The sequence below is a fragment of the Moschus berezovskii genome, chromosome 10 (assembly GCF_049115385.1).
Source record: "Moschus berezovskii isolate FMDL1 chromosome 10, NW_MosBer_1.0, whole genome shotgun sequence".
NCBI classification, from domain to species: domain Eukaryota; kingdom Metazoa; phylum Chordata; class Mammalia; order Artiodactyla; family Moschidae; genus Moschus; species Moschus berezovskii.
Window position 1 is genome coordinate 23,054,263 of NC_142469.1, and position 14,707 is coordinate 23,068,969.

The following is a 14,707-nucleotide window of genomic DNA, read 5'->3' on the forward strand; positions in this document are numbered from 1 at the left end:
TGTCAAATAATACACAATCCCATGTTATATTCTTCCAATGACTGTAAACGCCTTTCCCTAAACTGTGGAATATCCAGCGTGGCTCAGTTGAAAGTGTCACTTCTCAAGGAGTTCCCCTTACCACCTCTTACCACACCCTGAATTAGGTACCTCTCCCCTACGGTACTTTAGCATTTTGTGCTGCCTCTATCAAGCTTCTCACCACATCGCACCAACACTGTATTGCTGATCATCTATGAACCTCACCGATAACTATCTGCCATTTCAATATCCTAAGTGTTTACAACAGTGTATACCTCCTAAAACACCAAAGTTCATTAAAGGAGTGAATAAACTCATAGTATTTATTACAAATTATTGAGTTTATGGAAATAGTTTATGCTCTTTTGCCTTAATTTGAAGAGATATACTTTATGTTTTTGAAAAACAAAATCTTTTTACGTGGTCCTCCACATACATTTAGGAGTGAATGGCTTACTCCTGAGAGAATTAATTAACTCTGTTTTTCTTTAGTAAATATTATTTGACACAATGATTCTGAAACCAAGTAAACTGATTTAGAAAACAGAGAGAGAGAGAATTAGGGAACAGTCAGACTTGATGATTACACTGTCTCCCTCCCTGGGCTCTTCTCATTATTCTACTGGGGAACATCCATTATTAAAATATTCTAGTACAAAATACTGGATAATTTTCCTAACATAGAATTTAATTTATCAATCACAATGATTTCCGTTTCAATCTTGCATAGCATTTATAAAAAAAAGATTTTAGGTAAGAAAATAAAATGGATACATTTAAATCTATCTATAGAATTAAAAGCAGCAAGTGAGACTTGACTGTTTCCTGCATATCCTGTTCTATACTAATTACATACATCATTTCATATAATCCCACAAAAAACCCCATGGGATTGGTACTACTATTATCTTCTTGACAAGTATTATCTATTTCCCTACCTTTTTTAAAGAGCTGAGAACACTGCAGATGAAAAAGGTGAGGCAGTCTCTGTAAACTGCACTGCTAGTGCATGGTAACGCTGTGAGCTGAACTGAGAGTCCCCTGATGCTGAAGATGGTGCTCTTAACCACAGGACTATACCGCCTCTAGTTGTACCTGCCCAAAAGGACTCAAAAGTCTGCTGGAATTAGTCCCTTGGGAAAAGTTTTCAAAATCATCTAACACTAGAAGTTAATGATAAGTGTACAAAGTCTTAAGATACCAAATACATAAGAAGGAAATACTGAGTCGTCCACTACTAAATTGCTCCTCTAGGAAGTAACCAGACTGTGCGGCTCCCTCATAGGCATCTTTCATTGTTCAGTCAAAACCTACTATCCTGAAGTCTTATCCTATTTGCTTTTAAGACTGAATTTCAAAGCATTAGTTAGTGGCTAGTGTGTTCTCAGAGGAATAAAAGAATGTGAATAGTGAACACACATGTTCTCTAACTCCACCTGAAGAGATAACAAGATAAAAATACAAAGAAATTTTAAGTAACAATGATCTCATATTTTGACATTTATCACAAAGTAACATTTTGGAATTTGTCACTGCGAAAAAAATTTGTCACCAGTAAAAAATTACAAATGAGACTGTAAGTTTGGCACAATTAGAAAATTAAACATAAAACACCAACATTTTTAGATTCTTGATAAGACCACATAAAATAGTACAGTGATAATTTTCTTCCCTTTATTTATGTATCTTTGATTAAAGGAAAACAATCAGAAAACAGCTTCCTTTTAAAGTATCATTCTTGTTCCACCAAAATCAAATGCTCTTAAAACTAGGAATTAAGTTTTTAGAACAAGGGCTGCAGGTTTTTTTTTCCCCTGTACAGGGCCAGATAACAATTATCTTAGGCTTTGTAGACAATACAGTCTGTCATAACTACCCAACTCCATGTTGTGGTACAAAAGCAACCACAATGTGAACAACTAAGCGCATCTGTGTTTGAATAAAACTTTATTTACAAAACCAGGCAGTTGGCTGGATTTGACTCATGGGTAGTAGTTCACTAAACCCAGGTTCAGAGTGCTCTCCCAGCTCTATGCCTACTAATCTACTGCTGTAAGACAGCAACAGCGTATTCCTCACTGGATTTTTCCCTCAAAGAGATCATGTGTCTAATTCAAATCAACACACACACAATGATTCATAAAGTATAACAAATAAATGCCTACCATCCCTCTCATTTTCAAAGAATTCCTTTCAAAGACATCAAAAAATTAAGAAGTTACAGATATTTTTTATAATCTCAGTATATGACATAACTTAATGCCAAATGAAATAAACACAATGTAATGCTTCTTTCTCATTCTTTCAATTTATTATTATTTTTGAAAGGTTCCTTCTAACATTCCGTTCCGTTCCGTTCCGTCGCTCAGTCGTGTCCGACTCTTTGCGACCCCGTGGACTGTAGCCTACCAGGCTTCTCCATCCATGGGATTCTCCAGGCAAGAATACTGGAGTGGGTTACCGTTTCCTTCTCCAGGGGATCTTCCCGACCCAGGGATCGAACCCGGGTCTCCCGCATTGGAGGCAGACGCTTTAACCTCTGAGCCACCTTCTAACATTAGAAATGCCAAATTTACTATATGTTTTGAGAGCTAAATTTAAATAATTACATGTTGAACTTAACTCTAAAGATAATTTTCCATTACCATTTGAGAGCAAGTTACTGTTGCAGGTTTATCAAGGACTTCAGCAAATATAGGGATAACTGTTCCTCACTCTTAATAACCTGTCAGAAAATCTTGAAAATTTCACTTTTATTCTGCTTCATGAAGAATAGCAGACATAAAAGAGGAGAATACTAATATATACGAAATGATCTGCAAATGCCTGAAGAGGATTCTAGAACCAGGAAAAAGATAAGTATGGAAATCCTTTCCCACATCCTGCCATTTAGCTGTTTTACAGATGACTGAGTGTATGGGTAAAGGAGAGAAAGTAGATATAAATAAATCTCAGTTTACAAGCATATCTATTTAAAAGAGGAATCTATAATTGTTGTGACTGTATAAAATTCGCAGCTGCTCTCTTCAAAGACAGAGATAGGAATTTCCATGTTAGCTTCAATTTCCCATAGGAACCCCGTGAATAAGTGCATACCTTCAGCCCAGTATTTAACATAAGTAATATTTAATTATCAGTACAACCACTGAAGTGTAGTATTATATCCACTAGTGGATATAATAGTTAAGGCACCTAAAAAGAAATTGAAATACTTCCAAAAGCAATTTTCTCACTTAAAAGCTGAAAAGCTCTGCTTTTCTCCATTCAACAAGTTAAAAGAAAACAGTAACAAACAAACCCAAAGAGATTCTTTGAATGCCAGATATACTGAAGGATGAGGTCCTAAAGATAAAAGGTAATAAGCTTACATATGCTCAGACTTTTCCCTATCACCACTTTAAGGGCCACTTCTGAGACTCTAATGTGCTTAAATACACTTTGGATAAAATGCCCTCAGGTTTAGAATTAAAACTATTGTATGACATTTTACAAAATGTCAACTGCATTATCTGATATAATGCTGGGAATTACACTTATCCATGAGGACAATAATGTAACTGTAACTGTGTTACAACATGCCTTTCAAAAACATTCCAAACTTTAAGTCCAATTTTAAGCAACCTTTTGTTACAGAGAGCTGTTTTATGTGAATTTCTAGTTTTTCAAATTAAAAGAAAAAACAAAGGTTTTATTTCAAAGTTCAACTATAAGCAACGTTTCTGTAATCTCATATATGAATTAACACAATACTTTAAAAACTACTTACAGTAAATATCCGTCTGCCAGTTCGATCAAAAGTTACACAGTACACAGACGACAGGTGTCCAAGAATTCTTTTATGCATTTTCATGTGCTGATACACTGCAGTTGGAACCAGTCGCTCAAGTCTGTATTTTCCATTCAGCTTCCTTGAAAACAAAGTATCCGCTACCAAGAAAAGGGGGGGGGGGAATAAGTATAATTCAGAAATTAATTTTCTTAATTATCCTCTTTTAAGAACTCACATATTTCAATTTCTCATATATTGGTAAAAATAAAGATGCTTTCTAATGCATATGACTCCTAGTTGAAAGTCTTCAAAACAGTCAGTAAAGCCTATTATTTTACCTGAAATAAGTCAAAAGCACTATTATCTTCACTTTACAAACAAGAAAATCTAGTTAAATAACTTGCCTAAAGTCACAAAGTAAGGCCTGCTGCTAGTATTAAAACTCAGGCTTCTTTACTCTGTCTAGTGCTCTTTAAAATCCAGAATGACTTTCTGTGACATTATTTCTTTAAAAGTCTCCTATGAGATAGATTGCCTCATAAAAGCAGTTAAAACTCGATCGGGTGCTTTTTACTTTTCAACAAACAGCAATTCTTAAACACTCTAAGTATGACACGCTGAATGACACTTCTAAAAACTTTGCAACAAATGAAGACAGAGGAATAACTTGTTGCATTATTAAAAAAAAATAATAATTAAGGGTTTCCCTGGTTGTCCAGTGGTTAAGAATCCGTCTGCCAATGCGGGGGACATAGATTTGATTCCTGGCCTGGGACGATTCCACAAGTGGCAGGGCAACTAATAGGCCCCTGCGCCACAGCTACTGAAGCCAGTGCCTGGAGCCTGTGCTCCCCAGCCAGAGAAGCCACAGCAATGAAAAGCCCATGCACCACACCAGAGTAACAAACGCCGCTCCCCCTCTCTCTACAACTGGAGAAAGCCCAAGGGTAGTAATGAAGACCCGGCACAGCCAAAAAATAAACTGGGAACCCTGCCAAAGACCTGTACAATGATTCCTTTTCTAGAACCTATAAGCCCTCTTTTTTCACCTCGCCCATTTTAACCCCAATTTTAACGCCCATTTCAAAATATGAACAAAATTTACCTCCTGCTCCAAAGTCTGATATGCTGAATTTGGCTGAAGATGTTCCCTTCCATCTAACTCACTACTGTTCTTTGTTTTCTATACCAATAATTATGATAGAATCAGAATTATAAACAAAGAAAGTGGTCAATAAATACATGCTGACTGGCCTGCAGGCACATTTTCACTTGTAGATTATCTTTTAATACAAGGCTTTTTTTTTTTTTTCTAACTGTGACTGCCATCTACTTTGGATAATAAGCACTGCAGTTTCTCACATTTAAATTTAGTCCTCCCCTGCCCCCAAATTAAATATATATGAAGTATTGATATTATCAATATTTAACTCCGGTTGAGAGCCTACAATTATGCCCTAAAGTTTATGAAATATAAATCTCTCAGGTGTATCATAAAAAAAATCTCAGTGCTTATTTTTATCTTATTCACATACAATAAATGTTTGGCTTACACTACATTTACAAGCAAAAAAGAAAATATTGGGGACTGGTGATGAGGTAGAATACTTTGCAGGTTCTAAAGCAATGAAATATAATTTAAGCAATAATTTCACTGTGCTTACAAGATCTTTTCCTACATCAACTATTTTATATTCTGATAAGAGTATATCTCCTGCTGTTAGAGGACAAGTTCCAGGATACAATCTATTTCAACATCTGTGCTATCTAAGACAAACTGCTGAAAGTTGTTAATTAGTATATTTAGGCTGAAACTAGTTATACAGCAATAGTGATTTGATAAATTTCTAATAAACCCTGATATATTTTGCCTTATGCATAGAAATGACCTGGTGAAAGACAACCACCTGCACTTTAGCTCCAACCGATTTGGAGTCAAGATCACACACAACCACAGGCATCAACTGGCCTGCCAAATGAGAACTCAAATGATCTTATCCAAACACTAAGGATCAATGACATCTCACTTATTGTCTGTTTTCTAGAAAAATAAGTGATGATATATAGCACAGATGTTGACCGTACTGTGTTACCAATACAGTTTAATTCCCTCCACCCCAAATTTACAAACTCAAAATGTCAACTTTTCTTAAAATCTCTATCACTGTTCAGGTACAAAAATATTATCTTTGGAGGGAACTATGATAGCAAAACTATTATTTTAATGATAATAAGGCACTTTTATATAGGTCAGAATTTTTTAAGATGATATTTTAATGAAGACTATACTTCAGAGTTGATAAAGCAAAAACTAATTCCCTTAAGAGAAAATGTTACTACTCTCTTAAACACAGTTTTTACGGAATCTCTACCTAAACTAGGATTAAACCTTTACTTTCACTTTGAGAGTCAACGGAGAAAAAGAACATCCCTTTCAAAAAGCTACCTTACAGTCAGCAGTTCAAGAAAAACTTTTTAGAAACAACATTAAGTCAAATAGTGTATTCCACAACACCCTATGTTATGCTTGGCTGCCAATTAACTACTGAGTATTTTTAATGATACTCTGTCAGCATCCTAAAGGAAAGGGTACCAAACAGAGTCCTTGCTGTCAACCAATTTATAAACCTGTACAACAGAACTAAAAGATATGACATACAGGGATAACAGTACGTAGAGTTCCCAGGTAATAAGCTGGTGGTTCAAACTTGACACAGGGAGTTAGAGAGAAAAATACAGGTATGCTTCAGTAGTTGAAGTTCAACCGAGAAGGTTGGATTTGAAGAAGGTCTGACCAGGTCAATTAGGCAGAGAAGATGTGATAGGATTTCCGTTCAATGAACTCACATTTTCTTTTACTACACCATTTGCGTAATGTCTTGTCTCTCCTACCAGATCTTAAGTACCTTAAGGTCAGAAATTCTGCCTTATTCATATTTCCTGCAACTGAATGTGAAGTGAAAGTGAAGTCGCTCAGTCGTGTCCGACTCTTTGCGACCCCACGGACTGCAACCTACCAGGCTCCTCAGTCCATGGGGATTTTCCAGGCAAGAGCACTGGAGTGGGTTGCCATTAGTGCCTTTTAAATTAAAAAGTATATAAGTGAATCTTAGTTAATAATAAGAAACACAAGATGGTTCAATTATATTTACAGTTTTATGGCAAAAAAGCAAATGGCAATCATTCACTTTCTCAAGAAATTGTTAATAGTATTTGGATTTTTGAGTAAAAAGGAAATGTCTCTTGGATTATAGGAACTCCTTAAATTTTATTAAACCAGAACATCAATTTTTAAAATAAGCATGGTTAACCAGATATAAGAGGTCACAAAGGAATAAGTTCTTTATATGACATTATTATAGTTTTAACCTTAAATCGAGTAACATATATGACTTTTGCTTAAAAGTACATTTATGTTCCCAAGTATGGTGATGGGAAATATTCTTAAATTAAGCTTGCCAAGAAGGGGACAACAGAGAATGAGATGGCTGGATGGCATCACCAACTCTATGGACATGAGTTTGAGTGAACTACGGGAGTTGGTGATGGACAGGGAGGCCTGGCGTGCTGTGATTCATGGGGTCTCAAAGAGTTGGTCACGACTGAGCGACTGAACTGAACTGACTGAAGCTTGCCAAAGCAAATTTCTATCTTCTTCACTTGGCAAATTCTTTCTTAACCTTCAGGGCCAGTTTAAATGCCACCCACCTCCTCTAGTAAAAAGTGAATTTTACTTTTAAACTAAAATTTTTTAATTTTAAAAGCAACCTAACCATTTGCCTTATAGTACCATTCCTGTGTTCAAAACTGCAGTGTTTATTTGATTAACAATTAGACATCAGCCTACCAAGACTCTGCACAATCTTGTGTGCATTATCGGACCACTTAACTTGATCTATTCCTACCATTCTAATCACCCCCATTCTTCCAACACATCAGGTAAAGCTCCTTACTTGGGGTCTTTGCACCCGCTATTCCCTCTGGCCAGAACACCCTCCCCAGACATGGCTAATTCCCTGGCTTCCTTCTTCATATCTTTCCTCAAATGTCTGCCACCCTCTCAATGAAGCCTAACCTGATCAGCCTAGTGAAAATTACAACCCATCCCCTACCACCACCGCTAACTCCTGATACCCTTATGTAGCTTAGTATCTGCTCTTTTTCCATCATCACCTTTTATTTGCTAATTATGCTGTTTCTTTTCTGTCTCTCCCTACTACAATATAATAAACTCCACACAGGCACAATCTTTTTGTCTGTTTTGTTCTTTGATTAGTCTAAAAGCTGACAGTGGTGGCTGGCACTTAGTAGAAGCTATGCATTTGGTGGACTTAATAAATTAACTACACAACAAAAAACAATTAGGTTTATGAATAAAACAAAAATGGATTTCTTTATTGGACAGATTACAGATTCAAAGTATCTCCATACCATTCTTCCTTTCAACTGCCCTGCTAAATTTACTTAATTTGGAAGCAAAGGGATAGGTAAACATATTTATTCAACTTTTCTAAGTGAATGGACAAGTAAAGTGAAATAAAATTTCCAGAAACCACTGCTATTCATTTGCATGAAGTACGGAGAAAGAAAAAGAGCAAAAAGTCAGAAGTGTCATTTGTAGCAAATCATTCATAACGGCCTTTGAAACAAAGTCTCTGTGCACAATTTAGAACTAGTTACTAAACAAAATAAACAAAAGACCCACAATTTCTTAAAGTTATTAACAGGTATAACTCTGTACATAACTAGATATATCTAGCCAGTAGGGTCTTAACTATTACTTCTGTGAATACATCCTTGGTAAATAAAATTTCCCCACAAGTCATTTCTTTGTAGTTCACACCAAGGTATTTTTCAAGAATTAATGTATTTCTTTAATCATAATACTAATGCATACTTAATCTAGAAAATAAGAGTATTGTCTTTACATAATTTACCACCTAAAGCAATTACATAAAATTTTGCAGAGATTTCCCTCATAAACAGAATTTTAATAGCTATGCCATCCATATTCCTTAATGAAATAAAAACTACGCTTTAGGTTTGATGGACTTGTTTTAAACATGACACAGAAGGAGCTTTTAAGCAAGGTATTCTCAACTTCAACTTCTCAAGTTATTCATCCAGAAACATTTTCCACAATATACTTGGTTTTCATATTACACTATTCTTTGACATCTCATAATTTCACACGTTTACACAGCCAATTTTATCAATATTTTTCTTTTCTTTTGTAACTTGTTATAGTGCTTTAGAACGGTTATTCTACCAGCCAACAGTATAATAAATATCCACTTAAATTTTCTTTTACAGTTTTGTGGTTTAAAATTCTCACTTAACTCCTTAACATATTCAGAGTTTAATAGATGGTACTAGGTGAGTCCCTAAAGATATTTTTCTCCCCTAAATAATCAACTATTTGTTCCAATCTTTCCACTAACTAATCCTTCTGTATTCTATTAAACTGTGATTTAATTATCTTATATATATTTCTGTACTAACCTGCTGATGGCATGTTTATTTATACACTAGTAGCAAAACTGGGCTTCGTTCACAGCTCTGTTGGTAAAGAATCTGCCTGCAGTGCAGGAGACCCAGGTTCGATTTCTGGGTTGGGAAGATCCCCTGGAGAAGGAAATGGCAACCCACTCCAGTACTCTTGCCTGGAGAATTCCATGGACAGAGGAGCCCAGTAGGCTACAGTCCATGGAGTCCCAAGAGTTGCACATAACATAGCAACTAAATCAGCAGCAGCAGCAGCAAAACTTTAAATTTATACAGTGACACTTTAGTATGAATGTGGCTATTCTTCATGTCCTCGAAAAAATATCTTACTCTCGATTTACAATTATATAGTTTGAAGACTACTGAAAAGTTTTTAAAAAATTAATCTGTTGGAAATATAAGCTTAATTTCATTTACCTATAAACAGCTGCCATCTGTCTATCCAGGAACATTGTACTTTCATCCTACAGCTGGGCCAAGTTTCCAATGCAGATATTTTAGAAAAAGATAGACATAAGCAGATATACCTGTTTTCCTCACTATACAAATCTGTACCATGTGAATCAAGTTCATGGGAAACCTAGACAAATCTCTATCACATGAACCAAGTTTCATGAGGAAAAAATGGGTAGCTGCCAGAAAAGAGCATCTGCAATAACCTTAGTGATTATATTTTTTAGAATATTAGAAAAACATATGATAAAATCTCTGCAGATAATAAAGAACTAAGGCAGAAATATCATCACCTCCCTCCAAAAGGCCTCCCCCTTCTAATAGGTACTTTTTGCCCCAATTTTTTAAAGGTGAAGCGTATTTGTTACACAGTATTATGTAAGTTACAGGTTTACAAAACAGTGATTCACAATTTTTGAAGTCTATACTCCAATTACACTTATTATACAATATTGGCTATAGTCCCTGTTTTGTATAATATGCCCTATAGCGTACTTTATAACCCTATTCCTCTGAATCCCCTGCCCCGATATTGGGCCCCTCCTTTCCTCCCCCTTGGTAATCACTAGCTTTGTTCTCTGGATCTATGAGTCTGCTTCTTTTTGTTATATTCACCAGTTTGTTGAATTTTTAAATTCTACATGCAAGTGACATAATCCAGTATCTGTCTTTCTGTCTGACTTATTTCACTTAGCAAAATACCCTACAAGATCAGCTTGCTAAGTATTTTAAAAAATGGAGGAATTCCCTGGTGGTCCAGTAGTTAGGACTCTGCGCGCTCATTGCTGAGGGCCCAAGTTCAGTCCCTGCTGCTGCTGCTCAGTCACTTCAGTCGTGTCCGACTCTGTGCGACCCCATAGACGGTAGCCCACCAGGCTCGCCTGTCCCTGGGATTCTCCAGGTAAGAACACTGGAGTGGGTTGCCATTTCCTTCTCCAATGTGTGAAAGTGAAAAATGAAAGTGAAGTTGCTCAATCATGTCCAACTCTTCACGACCCCATGGACTGCAGCCAGCAGGCTCCTCCATCCATGGGATTTTCTAGGCAAGAGTACTGGAGTGGCTTGCCATTGCCTTCTCCGAGGTTCAGTCCCTAGTCAGGGAATTAGAATCTCACAAGCCACATGGTGTAGCCAATAAATAAAAATTGACAAGGGCACACGGTGTAACTGCAATGAATTACCTAAAATCAAAATAAGGCATGCTAAGAAAGATGAATTGGAGAAAAAAATTAAAATTACTATGAATTAACAAAAATGAAAGAAGTTGGGCTTTTGCTGCTGTTGAAGTTTCAACTCCTATGAAAAACATAAAACACTACACAGTATCTAGTCCAATGTGGGTGAGCTGTTGCCCCCTTAACAATCAGAACCAGAGGACCAGGACTAGTATCTACCACTTTTGCCAACATGTGAAAGCAGAGCCATGATGGCAGCATAATGAATGCAAAAGAGAGGCAGGTGGCAGGAGATTTCAAAACCTGCAGAATTAAGGTTTGTGGCAGTAGAAGAATTAAATGAGGATGCAAAAAGAAGAAAGAATATGTACTTCAGAAGGTGCAACCAGACCCGTTTCTGGTAACAGAAAAAAGGGTACTCAGATAAGAAACAGCAGAGTATTTTACCAGAAGACTAATTTTTTATTAGCTTCATTTTTGTACTATATTTTGACGAACTTTATTCTGTGATTCTGGTTTTAAAAAAACACTTTGAAAGCTTCCAGAGTTTCTATACGTAAAATGCAGAAGTAGTTGTAACTTATAATTAATAACCATATAAACAGTTCCTAAATTCAAGTACAAAAGAGTAGATTCTGCAGAATCAGTATCTAGATTTCAATTTTCACAATCTCTGTTAATAAAGGCTCTGTCCGAGTTTGGAAACCTACAGAATTAAACTTGAGTAAATTACAAACATACCTCATTTGACTATGCTTTGCTTTAGTGCACTTTGCAGATACTGGAGTGCTTTATTTGCTTTTACAAACTGAAGGTTTATAACAACTCTGCATTGAGCAAGTCTACCGGCACGGTTTTTCCAACGGCATTATTTTCTAAGGCATGTTTCCTTTAGACATAATGCTGCTGCTGCTGCTGCTAAGTCACTTCAGTCGTGTCCGACTCTGTGCGACCCCATAGACGGCATTGCACAATTAATAAAATACAGTACAGTGTGAATAACCTTTACATGCACTGGGAAAACAAAAAATTGGTGTGACTTGCTTTACTGTGACAGTGACTTCATTGCAGTGGTCTGCTGCTGCTGCTGCGTCGCTTCAGTCGAGTCCGACTCTGTGCGACCCCATAGACGGCAGCCCACCAGGCTCCCCCATCCCTGGGATTCTCCAGGCAAGAACACTGGAGTGGGTTGTCATTTTCTTCTCCAGTTCATGAAAGTGAAAAGTGAAAGTAAAGTCGCTTAGTTGTGTCCAACTCTTCGCGACACCATGGACTGCAGCCTACCAGGCTCCTCCATCCATGGGATTTTCTAGGCAAGAGTACTGGAGTGGCTCTAGAACCCCATAATACCTCTGAGGTCTGCCTGGACAAAAATAACGATGATCATGTAAGCAAGACCACGTGAAAATTAACTGCAAAATGATCTACCTCTTTAGACAATAATTAGCTTGCCCAACAAAATAACGCTACATCCACGATCAGAGGTCAATTTCTGTAGCAATAATCTTCCAAATTCACGACAAGTCCAAAAAGTTGTCTCTACATGGCATTGCTGATTTCCACTAAATAAAGTATGGTGTGGTAATAAGGTATTTGCTAACACATAAAATTACATAAAAAATTTTTTTAAAGGATCACAAAAATGTTTGAATGGAAAGATGATGTGATTGTGCAGGTCACAAAAAACAGCTATCTTATTCTCTAAAAGAAAACTTACGCTAAAATCAAGAATCAAGTATCTTGAGAATATAGCTATTAAGGAAGATGAAAGTCAACAGTGATTGAAGCTAGAGAGAGAGGTTCTTATGGGGACTTCAAGAATCTAGTAAAAAAAAGTCTTATTTGCTGTTCTTGTGGAAGGGAAAAAGGCCACATAAAGCTATTATGATGTGTAGCAGATTTGGAAAATAATAGCTAATATTTACTGAGTGCTTTTACTATGTACCCAACACTGTTCAAGGAACTTCATATACATTCTGATTTAATCCTCATGGATCTTTTAAAATGGGTACGACAATTATCCCCTTACTGGGGACACTCCTTACCAACAGCAGAACTGAAAGGCAGAATGTAATTTTCCCAGAGGTGAAGCCTAGGTTTGAATTCAAGCTTATTTCAAAGAGTACACTCTTATCATGCTGCTTAAGTAGACAAATGTTAGGAAAAAAGACTGAGAGGAAACATGCTGAAGTATTATTAACAGATAACCAGTGAGAGTGGTTAATTTTTCAGCTGTTCTGTTTTCCAAGTTTTCTCCACTGAGCATATATACATCCTGGCTAATATTTTATTAAATAAAGTATAGCTCAGCCTACCTTGAGGAGCTCAAGAGTAATATGAAAAATATTAATAACTGTCTAAAGAGATTAAGCTTATTAAATTCAAAGACTGATAAAAACAGATCCCGGGATAAAGATGCAAGGAATTTAAATTTATTTAACCTTAAAAAAAAAAAAAGAAAGAAACACTAAAGACTAAGTATGTTAAAGTACTTGAATGTATACACTACAGAGAAGAACCATTGCCTATTTGACAATGGATATACTACAAAGAATTCACATTTAGTTTGATTCAGAAGCCATAAAATACAAGGGATCATCAATTTTGTTTATGAGTTTGTTTCTAAATCTTTTCCATTAAATTTTTAAAGTAAAAGATGGTAAAGATAGATTCAATTTTATTTGTTAAGGAAGCATATAAGGAGGAACTTGTAACATTTAATTCTCTACAGAGCCACGAGTGAAAAGCTCACCACTGTAATTCTAACAGATATTAGATACAAATAGATATTAGTAGAAAATTACAACCAAATATTCATAATCTGAGGGCCAGAGATAATCTAGGAAATAATTCAACACAGGTTGGTTTATTTCCACAGCATCATCTGGTCTCTATCACAATACACAAGTAACTAGTAACGACTCAACATAACAAGACAAAATTCTGTAACAATAATCATAACGAACAAAAATGCCAACTTTAAAGTGCAAAGGGTTGCAACATTTGAAGAATAATCTATAATTAGCTTATATGTCCACAAAAAAAAAAAGGATGGGGAGTGAGGCAAGAGAGAACAGAAAAGTAAAGGGAAATAATTACATGGGTGACACAAAACCCGAGAGAGCCTCTCTCCTCCTTTTATAACTGTATCTAAAATAATTAGTATGAACAGCAGCTGCCCTCCAAATCTCTATTTAATTTCAAGTTTAGTTGTAATTCCCATTTGAAAGACACTATGTTTTTTAAGATTTAGCAGATGTCACAAATATGAATGTCTGAAAAGAACTCAAATACTAATGGAAATAAAACACAGAAGATGAAAAAATGATTTCAAGAGTTAAGCAAAAAACAAAAATCACGAACCAAATACAAAAATAAACACTAAAAAACCAATCCAAACAAAAAACCAGACATTACAATACTAAGTTGTAATTTATTAGAGCTGTACAATCCCTGATTTGTATTATTCTTCCTTCTCATTTCTTTCCTGGAAACTCATGTGATGATACAGAAAATACAATGGTATATAATATTTTCAGTTTTAAATATTTTAAAATGTTTTAATAACTATTTCAATAAAAATTCATTTTTTAAAAAGTTAGGGTTTTTTTCCCCCAAACATTTTATCATCCAATTTTGAGTCAACAAACATTTATAGAGCACCTATATGGGACAAGTATGAACTAAAGGATATAACAAAGAAAAAGAAAAGACAGAACTTACCATCATGGAGACTGCAGTTTAGCAGGGAAGAAAGACATGAACAAGGACTTACAACAATGTT

At 35.8% G+C, this 14,707-nt stretch overlaps 1 protein-coding gene across 5 annotated transcripts in view; it reads right to left on the reverse strand.

The window, feature by feature from the left end:
* PHIP (PHIP subunit of CUL4-Ring ligase complex) overlaps window positions 1-14,707 on the reverse strand; it is a 124,323-nt gene that overhangs the window by 82,414 nt on the left and 27,202 nt on the right. For all 5 annotated transcript variants that reach the window (XM_055433706.2, XM_055433709.2, XM_055433708.2 and 2 more), the window contains exon 7: window positions 3,788-3,948. In XM_055433706.2, coding sequence (XP_055289681.1) covers window positions 3,788-3,948 — 161 coding nt within the window. The remainder of the gene's footprint in view (window positions 1-3,787; window positions 3,949-14,707) is intronic.